The sequence below is a fragment of the Acomys russatus genome, chromosome 15 (assembly GCF_903995435.1).
Source record: "Acomys russatus chromosome 15, mAcoRus1.1, whole genome shotgun sequence".
Taxonomy (NCBI): domain Eukaryota; kingdom Metazoa; phylum Chordata; class Mammalia; order Rodentia; family Muridae; genus Acomys; species Acomys russatus.
The window spans coordinates 26898220-26912638 of NC_067151.1; the positions used below are offsets into that span (position 1 = coordinate 26898220).

The following is a 14419-nucleotide window of genomic DNA, read 5'->3' on the forward strand; positions in this document are numbered from 1 at the left end:
TTCACATTATTAAAAAATCTCCACCTTTACCTTTGCCCCTTCAGTTACTGCTGGTGTCATGAACTAAGAGCAGTGAAGTTATAAGTCTTTTCTTTAACGGCAATGTGGACTGAGAGGAAGTAAAGCTGAAAGAAAAATGTTTTTAAATGAGTTTAGCATTAATGTATGCAATCCATTAAAAAACAAAACAAAACACCACCACCACAAACAAACAAACACAAAAACAGAAAAGCTACCTGTAGCTGCAGTCCCACCAATTGAGGCAAATGTGTCATTTGGAAGATATAATACACTATTTAATGTGTATTCATTTGAGAATTTAAGTATCTTAGTTTTAGCCACTTTGGGGTAATCTCAGTTGGATAACATGTCAATCCCCTGCTGGTAAAGCAAGGGAGGGGATATATTTTAGCCTCTTTTTTACTTTTAAATAGTATTTAATCACTTTACAGCATGATCACAGCCCCCTTCAGTCCTGTCCTCTCCTCCTAGTCTCACCCTCACACCCCATCTGCCCTCTTTCTTCTCACTGAGGGGAGGCCCCTAAGTACTTCAAGTCCTGGCAGGACTATGCTCTTCTTTTCTCAATGAGGCAAAACAAGGCAGCTCAGCTAAAGGGAAGGGATCCAAAGGCAGACAACACAGACCGAGGTAGCTCCTACTGCCATTGTTAGGGGACACACATGGTGACCATGCTGCACATCTGCTACATATGTGTCAGGGTCTAGGTCCAGATCACACAGCAGCCTTTTGGCTAAGATCAAGTGCCGTACCTGTTCTTATAAGTTTAATATTTTAGCCTCTTGGGAAACTTGTAAGGCTATCACTTTTTCCTCTTGCTCAACTTAGCTTGGCATGTTCTGAGAAAGTTTTCTGTAACTTGGACAATATTTAAGCTGTTAATATTTGCGTTTTTGCCTAAACTCCAAATACATTTAGGTCATATATTACAGAAGAAATTCAATCAACTATTTCATTCTCATAACAGGTCTCTGACTCATTCCCTTTCCCCTTGTGATTTTGTTGGTTGCCAAGCCACTCACTTTGCTGTCCCCTATCTGTCATTTCATGCTCAACCCTGAATCCCGCCTCAGGGAGAGTTTTGAATGTGCAAAGCATTCAAACACACAGAGCAGATGTCAGTTTCTTATCTTTGCTTTAATTCTCCTTTTATTGTCACAGACAGTAAAATTTTCTGCAGAGTACAATCAAGATAGTGTATTAATACAAATAACATTCATAGAAGCTCAGACATAAATGATAATAGTCATAATAAAGATCTCGCGTACCAAGGCATTCCACACAGAAGATAACAGCACAATAAATAAAGTTCTCATTTGTCACACGATTACTCAAATAAAATTGCAGTAACAAAAACTGTGACTTTATAAATGTTCATATGCTAAAAATACAAGCAAAACTGTGAAAGCATGCACAGGAGACAAAAGCTAAAAGTGAATAATTGTAGCCAAAAAAAAAAAAAAAAAAAAAGAAGACAATGCAGTCAATACAAATGTTCAAGTATCATAAGAAAAGAGGGGGAGATTCAGATAGGAGTTTCAGATAAATCAATTATGTTTATTACCCCTGGGGGAGCAGAGTACTTACTTATCTGTCTTTGTCTATTAACACTCCATGCTGGTAAAGTACATAATGTTATTCATTTAGAGTAAAGATTCCATTTCGTTAGATCACTATTTCATATAGCAAGGATCAAATCAGATTCATTATTTAGTTTAATTATAAGTAGACACTTTGGTACTGGAAAAATGTTGTCAAGGCCAAGCCAATGTGATGCCCCACAATTACAGGAGTCACTGTCAGGCTGCATGGGTTAACAGATCATTGCTATGAAGAATTCACATGTCATTGCCAACCCATAAACACCTCAAGATACTTCTAGGTCTAAAATAGGTGTACTTCATTCCTCCATTTACCTGTAAGAAGTGATCTATCATAGCTAACAAAAAACAGTGAAAACAGTAATCTTAAAATCGTTTAATGTTTCTAAGGATGCTTAATTTTTGTAACTAGTCAAAAGGGAGGTGCATTGCTTAATGAAACTAAGAGTTACATAACACATTGGTGGGGCTGTTCACACGGCATAATAATTCTGCCCCAACTTAACTAATCTAAGCAGTACCTTTGGTTGAAAAGGATATAGATTTAAACAGTGGCTAGTTTCTGCATGACTAGGAAAAACATGTTTGTTATGGGAGTAAAAAAATAAAATTTGTCTGTTAAATTACACATAAATATAAGGTACAAATGTATTTTTAAAATACAGATTAAAATAATCACACTCGCATCGTATACATACGAAAATACAGTATTTAATATTCAATATACACAGACACATTTATGATAAATGCAACTATTTGGCAACGCCAGTTTTTTGGGGGGTTCTCCGTCCCCTAATTCCACACACATGGAAACACAAGGCTCAGCTTAAGTCTCCTAACTCTGACGGACATCTTGAAGCAGTTTGTTGATCTCAGCCACCAGCTCGCTGGCATCCATGAGTTCATGTTTCCCATCACTAAGATGGTTGAGCACATTGTCAAAATCATCTTCCTCATAATTTTCAGGGATCTCCTCCATGGCCGGCAGCCACTTGGAAGAAGGCTGCACACTGGAGTGAGTCCCCAGGGGGGTCCCAGAGCTGCTGGTAGGGTTCTGAAAATGTGTGCTGGCTGCCCAGGCTGCAACCCCTTGCGGATAACCCCCAGGTTTGGCCTGCGTGGGACCCTTCCGACGTTCCAGGGAGTTGGATCGGTCCACTTCGTTGCATTCAGAGTAGTTATCTAGGGATGCAGGGAGGAGGCGCTGGAACACACTGCTCATTTCCGATAGCAGAGATGATGTGCTGGAGTCTCCAGACTCTTCATCGCTGGGGGAGTCTTTCCCAAAAGTAGAAAAGCTCTTTTTTTTCTCCCCAGATTCTCCAGGCTGGTTGTCATCATCGAGGCCTTGATGTGAATGCGGCTGCTGAGGCTGTGCTGGGAATTCTTCTCCAGGGATGAACATGTTGCTTCTGTAATCCGAGGATGGGGAAGGCAGTGGCGGCATCCAGCACTGGTCAGAGTGGCCCAGGACCCTGCACTCCTCCGTGCATAGCCTCATTGCTGAGAGGAAAAAGTACAATGAGGTCTGTTATTACAGATGGCATCACCCAAAGTGATGGGAATTGTCATTTTATTCTTAGGGTTAAAAAAAAAAAAAGATTTCTACTACTGTCATGATGCAAACCCGTCATTGGACACAATAGATGGACTACAATTACACTTTTCATTTGTATGTTGGCTTTATGGACCAGATGCCATGCTTGTTATTATATCCCTCCATTTATTTAAGGAAAGGGAATCATTTTAGTAGTCTCCTGTGAATATAAGAAATAAGATTCATATTTATATATGATCATGGGCAAAAAAAAAAAAGTTAAGGCTTCAGATATTGAACATAAACCATGAAATGACAACATCAAGAAATAGAGTTTAGGGTGAGCTATTTCGCTTTGAATAACACCAGGCAAAAGCGCAAAAGTATTTTCCACCAACTTTCTTGATAATAAGGTCTCTTCACCTGCTTTTTATTTAAACGGAAGCAGTGAAAACATTAGCTCTCCAGTTATTGTCCTTATCAGTCTTTCTTGAGGGTTTCATACATTATTTACAGACCTATTAAAGTAGCAATGTAAGGTGTTCTTCAGTAGTACCTTTGGTATCCTGAGTTGCCTTGCTATAAAGTCTTTATTTAGTGTTTGAAACATATTAATATTCAATAACATGGAAAAGTCTTCGAAAATGAAGGCTATGAAAAGTGCATTGTTTAATTCTCCCAAATGTTCCACTTCCCAAATGAGGAAAGCAGAAAAATAAGGAAGGGGTGAGCTCTTTAAATTCAGTATATAGAGTTGATTAAGTGCATAAAACCGAGATATAGAAAGATATGAAATGTATTTCATAGAACAACCGCTTTTTTAAAAAGAAAACTTGGTCTTTTCAATAGCATTTTATTTTTAAGACAAAGGACAGAATGTTAGAAAATGTGAAGTAACTCTTGCATCTGAAAGAAACAGGATTGATGCTAAGACATGCATAGCCATAGGGATGTGCTTGGCACTGATTTGATAGATGCAGCTGCTGAGACCAGACTTCCAGCTTTGTCACTGTTGAAACTATGAAACGCCACTCTGCTTGCTGCAGGAAACAAATCACCTACTAGGTGCTTGTGGCTTTCCCACAGGCTGGGAAAGGAACTGTATAGAGTATGTGGTCTCCATGTTTTGTTTTGTTTTTTTTTGTTTGTTTGTTTTGTTTTGTTTTGTTTAAGGAAAAGTAAGTAGAAAGGATAAACAATGATTTTTTAACTGTGTGGAAGTCACTGCTCTTATCATTGACCTCCATGCTAATTTTGGTCTTTAGCTCCCTGTGGATTACCATTCTTAGTAGAAACGGGGAACATGGAAAAAAAAAAAAGCCTGAAGTGAGACCAAGTGCTGTAAGAGAAGCTTGTGAAATTTAAAAAGCCCAAGAAAACACCAGGGAAAGTATGAGAAAATTATGGCAGGGAGTCTTCTTTCTGAAAGGATTGATTGCATCCTTATGCTGTAAAGATGGATTCCACTGAGCAAGCAGGGCAATTTCAGTAAACACACAGGCTTAGGTGACTGCATGTCATGTGGTCATTATGCTACATGGAAACATCGGTGAACCCTGTTTCAATCCATTCAGTGAAGATAACAGCAAAGGAAGTTGAAAAGCAACTGGTATACCTTTAAAACAGCACCCAGTCCCCCTTGACAGAGAATAATTACAGTGGTCATGCCCCGCCCTGTACCCCTGCTTTGTCCTGTGGGTCTCTGAACACAGAAATAGACCTGTGCATGTTGTCTGTCCCCATCCTGATGGAAGAGAGAACAGCCCTGGCAGTGTTGTTCTGGCCCTCAATTCTGTGGCTTTAGGCCTGGGAAGGACTTCTTATGATAAGGCTCTCGACCATACGCAACTTTTCTCATAACCCAAATGCACTGAGCATGTAAGCAACAAGATATTATAACACATGAGCCACATACATGACTAACACAAACATCTCAGAAATGATTGTTAAACAGTGAATGGCATGTATAGCGTAATGCATAAGTGAGAATTTACATATAGAATAATTCATGAACTTAAAAATTTAAAAGAAAGCTGTAAAGCAGCTCACTGGTTAAAGCATTTGTTGAGCAAGAACTAGGATAGGTTTAGGATCCTTAGAACTCATAAATGTGCCACGTGGGTTTGGTGGCCTTCCTGTATCTACAGCCTTGGATAGTGGAGACACAGTATCCCCATAATAAGCTGGCTGGCTAGAATGCTCACATCAGGAGCTCGAGGCTTGACTGAAAAGTGCTACTTCATTAAATAGAATGGAAGAGCTATTGGAGATGACTGCAGTCATCATCACAGGACTCTACATGCATGGGCACCCACATACAAGCACACGCACCCCACACAAATGCCCACCCAAAGAGGCACAGACACGCATGTGTACCCCACACAGATTCATGAAAATGGAAAAAAAAAAATAAGAAGGCAGATTAATGGAAAGGATAACAAAAGTAAAGGGGACAGGGAAAGTGGGACGCAAAAGGGGAGAAGGGAAGGAAAGGGGGAGTGAGAGGAGCAGAGGAAAGTATGCTCCTTGTTGTGCACACTCTAATCTCACCCCTCACCCCTGAGATTCGATTATTTGACAGTATATGTGTGGCCCAGTGCTGAAAATGTTCCATCCTATATGCAAGTACAAGAGAAGCTGAGCAGTGCCCATCTTGTCTGCTCTTCTGAATACCTGAAAGCTCTGTTGGCTAATAGTTTTTATGGCAAGAGGGACAAGTAGAAACAGAAGCGCTTCTGTGCCACTACATGACTCTGAATTTTATTACTGTCTTATACCTTACAAGTAGGATGGAAAGTACTGCAGTGCATATAAGAGGGAGCTTCAATCAAGTCATTAGCTATGGAGTGACGAGTAGGTTATCCTTGAAGATCCCATCAAATACAGGTCATTTCAGTGCCTGGCTGTCAAAGAGACTGCAATCTTATTCCAAGTCATATATAACAAATGATATCAGAGACCCCCAGGTAAGGTGGCAAATGAGATGATGCTCAGGAAAGGGGAAAAAAATGGATGTGAATGCTGGTGCCTCAAAAGACAGCAGAGTGAAAGAAACTGTATTAGGTACACAAAGTGAAGAAAGGACATCTTTTCGTGTAGGAAGGGCAGTGTGCACAAAGCATTGACGTGATGTAGGAAGAAAAACCTCTCAGCCTGTTGCAAAGGATTCAAACCTGGCAAAATTGAGAACAGGCTGAGAGTGCGTTTTATTGGACTTTGAATACGAAGATAATAGATGTGCTCAGTGTTGCTGAGCAACAGAGAGTCAGGGATTGACTTTGAGTAAAAAAAAAAGTTAAAATGTTCTGAAAAGGTTGTGAAAACTAAATGACGTAAAGATTTGAATGTGGGAAGAAGCTGTCCATTGGTGCAGGATACCAGGCATGGGAGGAAGGCCAAGAAGCAGCTAAGCCATCTAGGACAGGAACAGAGAATAGAATGAAACATGAGTATTTGAGGTACTCACAGGTGAAAGATGGTGAAAAGTGAAACAGACTCACTAAGGAAAGGTAGAATAAGACTAGGTGGGGGAATCTTTACACACCGTCTATGTGCAATGGCACACTGGGAAAATGGAGGCTTGGCACACAGAAGCTTCATGTTGTAGTTCAAAGTTGAATGAGAAAAAAAAAAAAAAAAAGGAGATGACAAACATGAATCAACAGATAAGAATGCAAGTTTGTTTAGCTGCTAAAAAAAAAACCCTACATTTGTGTGGGTATGAGAAGAATGAACGACCAGAAACGACTCTTTTGGCAAGCCATGCAGGGCAACACTATATTTGTTCACAAATCAATGCAGAAAAAAAAAAAAAAAAACACTTGGAACAAGACACTTAAGACCTAAAAATATACATACTTTACAAAATTGTGCTTGTCTCTGTTAATAAGATTCAGATGTGGCCTAACATTTTTCTCTGCTCGTAGTATTTCCTGGGTACATACTTTTGTAAACCACAAGTTTTACACCCCTAACGTGCCTCAGAAGTTGCTGGAATGAATAGGGATCTAGGAAATTGACACAGTGTCACCACAGTGATGCTCCTGATTAAAAGATGGTTTTCTCTGTAGACATTCAGTATCCACTGCAGTCTGTGCTAGCGAAACATGGACACACTGGCTTCATCCCCAGTCGCTGCTCACTTCCCTCCGCTCTGTAATCTGGGAGAAGTTCAGGCCCATGTAGAAGCAGGAAGCAACGGGGGCAGGAATGTGTCTCCTATGACCTAACTAGTGGATACATACACACACATGCACACACACGAGCATGTACACGTGCGCGCACACAGAGAGAGAGACAGAGACAGAGACAGAGATGAGAATCACTGCAAAGAGGCAAAGTTTTGATTTGTGGTGTGTTCTGGGTTCAGTTACCAGAAGTGTAAGTAGTGAAAGAGTGAATGAATGTATAAATATATAATTAAAACACTAACAGTTAAATTATATGATTTTGGAGTTTAAAAAGACCTCAAATGTTACTTAGACCCATAAATGGCAAGTTTATTTTTTCTAGAATAGTCTATTCGTTTTTTTCTCCATTTTATTGCTCTGATAAATTAAAATTCCAATCAATGAACCTCATGCATTTTAGAAGATCTTCTGCAATATTCACGTTAAAGTCATGTGTTTATGTTTATGAAATAACCTAGTCTGATGAGTTTTGCCATTCTAGTGTAGGGTCCTTTCAGCATCATACCACAGAATCACAGAAATTCAATCATGTGCTTCATTATACATGTCATAATAAGAAAACCAATTGTCTTTGAGCATAGTGTCTTGGGCCATATATGTTCCTTTAAATATTTCTGAGATTTGTCTTCAAATGGTTTAAAGATCCTATGAATTGAAAATAAGAGATTCCATCGGGGAATGTGCAAATATAGTCTGCCAGTACAACTAGACAGCCTTCCTATACATTTGTCTTGTCGGAGATAAAGTATGTCTTCTTATATATAATCAGGCCACTGACTGAGCAGCATCTCGTGGTTACACGGTGGCTGCTACGTCTGCAGGACATTTAAGCGAATAAGGGAGATTGCTCAGTGAGTGAGAGCATGAGGATCTGAGTTTTACTCTCTAGCACCCATGTGCAAGCCAGATATGGCTGCCTGTGCCTATAACCCTGGCAGTAGGGGGCAGAGACAAGCATGCTGGAAGCTTGTTGGCCAACAAGCTAGCTGTATCCATGAGTTTCTGAAGAAGACATCCTCACTCAAGGCAACAAGGCAAAGGGAAGAGAGAAACAGATCCAATTCCTTCTGTCCTTACATGGGCACATAAGGGCAATCACCTATGCACACGTGGGGGTTGGGGAAGAACAGATAACATGGGCAGCTTACTTAAAAACAAAACACTTGTTACTTTATATAACTTGTAGAATGCTGACTAAGTGTAGGGGAATTGGGTCTGATAGCACCATCTCATCCTCACCAACCAAAGCTTGCGTGCCTGGGGAACATTGCTATAACCTTTGTAAGCTCCCTTTAATGTCCCTGCCACCACCACAACTAACTCCAATGAGCCTCACATCAATGTCCTTAAAATGATAAGGGCTTAGTCACTAAAATATATATAAAGTCAATAGCCACCACTATGGCTAAATAAGCAGCAAAGCCTGACTGCATATGAACCCAGAGAACTCAGCTGGGGCCCAGAGGGTACCCTGGGGCATAGCTGGTAAGAACTGCTGCCGGTTAGCTAGTGCTACCATGAATCCTATAACTCATGAGAACTCAAGTTCTATTTACTGATTTCCCCTAAATTTCTGCTAAACTCCCTCATTTTTTTTAATCCTCCTTTCTTTATCTTTACAAAGAAAATCCACGTCAGAGGTAAGATGGGCGTGAACTACTGTTCTTTTTCTCTGTGGGTATTACAAAGGACAGTCATTTGATTGACAGGCAGTGAAGTTAGACATGTGGATAGTCAGAGAAACACTCCTGTCTTCCTATAGTTCGGTTGTTTACTACAGCCCTTAGCCACAGGGCTGCTTCTGATGCGCTGACTACTTGCTCAGTTGGATCAGAGCTCCTACTGCAAAATTAGAGGCGAGAGTCACTAAGAACAAAACTGGTTCAAAACTTAATAGAATCTCCTCCACCTGGCTGTGTGCTTCATGAGTTCCCCCTCTGGTTTGCTTTCCTCCTCCATTGCTCTACGGGCTCAAAATGAAAGGCAGCATGAAATATGCCCCGCTCACCACCTACAAAGGTACATTCCTTTGCCTATTTTTAGTGCTTAAAGTATACCCTTTCCAGTGTATTTTTGTCTCTGATTTTGTGAGTTGGTTCCCATCACAGGAAATACAGCCACCAAATTACAGTCCAGTTCTCCACTACTCACCAAACAGGCTGTCTGAATACAAACAGCCACCCAGTAATTTTCTTGAGCTGCTCAGGAGGGCCCTAGGACACTGCTGGGTAGGACAGAAGGAGGAGGGTAGTGGCTTTTCTTCCCTGCTATCATCCCTCCCTCCCACTATTCAGTCCTCCTATTTGTTTCTTCATTACCAAGTACTGATTGTGGATTCTGAGAAGAAGATTTTAAAATGCCTCACACGTGTTTACTGACAATAGTGCTCAGATTACCCCTGTTTTTGGTGCAAAGGCTAAAGACAGCATGAAATAGCAGCACGAGAGAAACTGTGTCCATCGTCCTGGCATTGTGGTAGCTGTGAAAATAAAGCTTTAGCTCTCCTTTCCCTCTTACCTGCTGGGATTCTTCCATCTGTGAGGAAGAGATCACTGAATCCTTCCCCCAGCAGCCTGTCTATCGGAGAATCTCGCCCCAAATCGTAATCACTGTCCCCAGCTTCACTGTCTCCACGGCCACTGTCTTTCAAGCTAAATTTATCCATGTCTTGAAGGGCATATCTAGAAAGATCAGGGAAAGAAACACACACCGTTTTATCCCTCTGCACTTAAGTTATACCTGAGACTGAACAGCTCACACAAGGACAATTCATACCTATAGCTCCTGGAATATTTGTTTCCTCGAAAACTTGGCCTTGGCTGATACTGGCCCTGGTGCAGCATGGAGAGAAGCTGGGAGACCTGCTGGAAACCAAAGAAACAGAACTGATTTCTGAAGAAAAAAAAAAAAAAAAGGGAGAGAGAGAGAGAGCAACCCCTCAAGCATTTCCCTGCATTAAGGAAAGAAAAGGAGCGGCCTGATAGTACATGCTAAGCACACAATTTCTGTATGTTAGTCATTTACATTTGCTAGACTGCACAGAAGGCACAGCCATCCAAAAACACAGCTAAAATACATTGCAGGGGGAGCTGGATAATCTCAAAACACAACTGAGCTGTTCATTCTTGAAAGACTTCCTTTAAAATAACTGTCTTTCTTTACAGTTTAGATAAGATGGTCAGATGTAAAAAAAAAAAAAAAAAAAAAAAAAATCAGAAAATCCAATAAAATACACTGTTAGCCCAGCTAGTTAAAACAATGTCAGAAAACTGCACAAAGTTTTACAAAGCCATCATGCATTGGAATGAGATTCCAAAGGCCCAGGATGTTGGTTTTTCAGGAGAGATTTTAACAATAAGAATAAATGGGTCACTTTATTTGTTTTTTCCTTCTCAACACCTTGCTCTGAGAAGTACAGGGACTCTGACTAGACAGTCCCATATAAGCTCCCCATTTATTCTCTGACAGCGCACGTAATACACGCAAGTGAATTCTTTATAGAAAACAAAAGGGTAATGTCACCGTGTGCACTTGAGGTAGGTACACACTGTGACTAAAGTCCTGATGGAATAGCACTTATCAATGACAGCCTTAAAAATGTGATTACTGCTCAGCCTGTGAACACTAACAGCTAGCTGGCATTACCAGGTGCTGTAGCTGCTGATCTTACCTCAACAGCAGGAGTCGCGTGGGTGAGTTCTAGTGAGAAATTCTCCGGCACGTGGTTTGATGAGATGGTCACCAAACTGTTGAGTGACTGATGACTGTTGTGACTCTGGCGGCTACCCATTTGCCCCCTTTCCAAGGTTGGAGATGAAGACGGAGAGGATCTGTGGTGAGATCTGATGGGTAGAGTGCCATTGATGGTAGGCACCAGTGTAATGTCTCCTTTGTGAATCTGCCTGGATGGCCTTTTGGGGTGATGCTGGTAAGTGGACTCTGCCACCCTGCAGTTGTAGGATCTGGTGTCCTTCTTTTCTCTGTTACACCTCGTTGCAAAGAGGACCATAATAACCAGTAACACCGCACAGATTGCTCCTAAGGAAATGATGATGACCATGGACACATCCAAGGATGCATGGCTGACAGAAGTCATGGCTGTGCTTGTCACTGATTCTGCATAGTCAAAGACCACGCATCTCAGAAGGACTTTAGTGTACAGAGGAGGACTGCCCTTGTCCTGGATGATAACTGAGAGTGCCCATTCAGTAGAGGGAATGGATTCCAGGCTGACATTGATGTGAATGTCACATGACCTGGGATCCATGATGAAGATGCTCTCCTCATTACCGGCAACTATGGAGCAGCTGAGTTCAGCATTTGCACCAGAGTCTCTGTCAATGGCCCTTATTCTTGTGACATGAAAGCCGCTTTCGGCTCCTTTGGGGATGGAGATTTCTGCTGTGTTGTTGTGCATTGCAGGCCCTATAACCACAGGGACATTGTCATTCTCGTCAGTGATGGTCAGCACAACCGTAGTGTTACTTGCAAGCTGTTTCGGACTCCCTCCGTCCCTTGCTTCCACCACAAAAGTGATCTGACTCACTTCTTCATGATCAAAGATCCTGAGGGCATAGATGGCACCATTGGAAGGGTCGATGGTTACATACGTGGTAATGGAACTTCCCAAGACAAAACTCTCCAAAATGGTGTATGTCACATGTCCGTTTTCGCCAAGGTCTGGGTCTGTGGCTGTAACCGTGGTGATATACGCCCCCGGTGAGTTATTCTCTGAGATGACAAACTCATATCGGCTCCTCTGGAAGTAAGGTGGGTTGTCATTTATGTCATTGATTTGAACAGTAAAATGTCTCACTGAAGAGAGGCTGGGTGTTCCCTTGTCCTCAGCAATCACAGTCAAACTGTACTCAGATCTCTTTTCCCTATCCAGAGTGGCATTGGTCAAGATTAAGTAGTTGTTTTCATATGTTTTCTGAAGTTTAAAATGCCCATGTCCATGAAGCTTACAGATTATTTCCCCATTCAGCCCAGAATCCTTGTCTTGAACTCTGACAATAGCAACAAATGTATCAATAGGATCCCCTTCAAAAACATAAGATATTTCTTCTTTACCGGGGGACATGAGGTTTATGCTAATTTCAGGTTTATTGTCATTGACATCCACAACCTTAATTATGATTTTGCAATGAGCAGGAATGGAATTGGGCCCCAAATCTTGGGCTTGAACATCTATCTCATAGGACTTGGTGATTTCATAATCCACTGGCTTGAAAAGCGTCAAGTGCCCTCTTTCTGAGTCAATCTTAAAAGTCTCTATAATTTTGGGAGACACATGACTGCTGAAAGAATAGACAATTTTCCCATTAGCGCCCTCATCTGGATCAGTGGCGTTTAGATCAAGGAGCAAGGTTCCAATTGGGGAGTTTTCTAAGAGTTGTATTGTGTACGCGGGTTGCTCAAAGGCAGGGCTGTTGTCGTTGGAATCCGAAATGCTGATTTTCAGAATGGAGGAACCAGACCTCTGAGGCACTCCCATGTCGGAGGCTGTGAGCTTAAGCTCATAACTCGCCTTCAGCTCACGATCCAACTCTTTCACCACTATGAGCTCAGCGTACTTGGCCCCGTCTGTCCTGGTCCTGACTTCGATATCGAAATAATCATTAGCAGAGAGCGAGTAGGTGTGGAGGGAATTTTCCCCAACATCTGGATCGAACGCACTGTCCAGCGGGATGCGAGTCCCCACTGCTGCACTCTCCGATATCTCAATGGGAATGACCGGCCTTGAGAATTGAGGGGAATTGTCGTTAATGTCCAGCACGTCCACTTCAATATGGAACAGCTGTAAATGCTCGGTCGGCAGAGTGAGCACATCAAACTCTATCGAACAGTTCAAGTTTTTTTGGCATAGTTGCTCGCGGTCGATTTTAGCCCCTATGCTGATTTCCCCGGTATTCTCATTTACGACCAGAAGAGGAGAATTCCCCCGAGGCATGGCTCGAAACCGAACCGCAGAAGGGTTTGGTAGCTTCAATAAAACATCAGCCACATCTTCTGATAGTCTAGCAATTACCGATCCGACCCTCTGCTCCTCATAAATCCTGTATTTCAGATTCTTACCCAGGACGTCGTGGCTGAAAAACGCCATCAGAAGTGCAAGTGCGAATCCAAAGTGCATCTTAGCATTCATTTGGTGCATTGGTCAGTTGCTAGATTCCCTTCCCAGGGCGAGTTAGAAAAGCCCAGCAATCTCCTCAACTTCCTCCCCGCCACTCAGAGCGCTAAGCCACATCGGGTCTCAGAGACTTGAAAGCGACTCATAATCACAAAGCAATTAACAGCTCGCAAACTTCTCTTTTCATACACACCGTGTGGCGACTTCCAGACGAGAGAGTGAAGTCCGCTCCTGGTGGGGGTGGCCGCTGGTCCTCTTGGCTGGGAGCAGAGTGTCACCTCTGCCTGGCTCCCCGCGTGGACTCCGTCCCCATTTATTGCAGGGTGCTGGCTGAGTCTGCAGTGTGTCTTTCCCGGGAGATTCTTATTTTTCCTATTTTTATTTTTTTCCTCCTTTCCCTTTCTCTGCTCGGCTGCAGACTAAACACCCATGATTGCTGACTCCAGTCTGAAAATCTCTACAACTTCACTTCAACTCAGACAAAGCTCTTTGCCTGGCGTGTGTTGAATCGCTTCCAGCCAATCAGCAAGCTTCCAAATCCGAAGCTGCTAGAGTCACTGGAGCGAGGGAGGGCGCGCGCGGAGGGTGGGAGCAGGAGGGTGGCGGGCGCGGGCTGGGGACCCGCCGGGGGGCTCAGGAGCGCGGCCGGGGGTGGGGTTCAGTCCTCTCCGCCCCTCCTCCATCTCCATCCACTTTCTCCAAGCGTGCCGCGACAAAGGGGAGACAAATTACAGCAGGAAAAGGGGGAGGGGGGGACTTGGAGAGAAAGAGAAAAAAAGAAAGGAAGAAAAAACTTTAAATCAACTTCTGGTCGCCTGTTTTTATATGGCACATTAAATAGTTCTTGTTTTCTTAATTGCCCTTTTCTTCTGCTACAAACATGTAATCATCTTGCTTTTCAGGGCTTCTTAAGTGCTGGTTTCACTTAAAATACCTC

The 14419-nt window shown here is 42.4% G+C and overlaps 1 protein-coding gene across 2 annotated transcripts; it reads right to left on the minus strand.

The window, feature by feature from the left end:
* Positions 1–1484: 1484 nt before the first annotated feature.
* Positions 1485–13956, minus strand: Pcdh18 (protocadherin 18). 2 transcript variants are annotated; one of them, XM_051157113.1, is made up of 4 exons: positions 11020–13956; positions 10125–10213; positions 9867–10030; positions 1485–3125 (listed from the first exon to the last, which is right to left on the minus strand). In XM_051157113.1, the coding sequence occupies exons 1-4, from the start codon at positions 13504–13506 to the stop codon at positions 2458–2460; spliced, it is 3408 nt and encodes a 1135-aa protein (XP_051013070.1). In that variant the 5' UTR covers positions 13507–13956; the 3' UTR covers positions 1485–2457. The 2 variants fall into 2 exon arrangements, with proteins under 2 accessions (XP_051013070.1, XP_051013071.1); XM_051157114.1 differs by having other exon boundaries at positions 10125–10210; positions 11020–13955.
* Between the last annotated feature and the right edge of the window lie 463 nt (positions 13957–14419).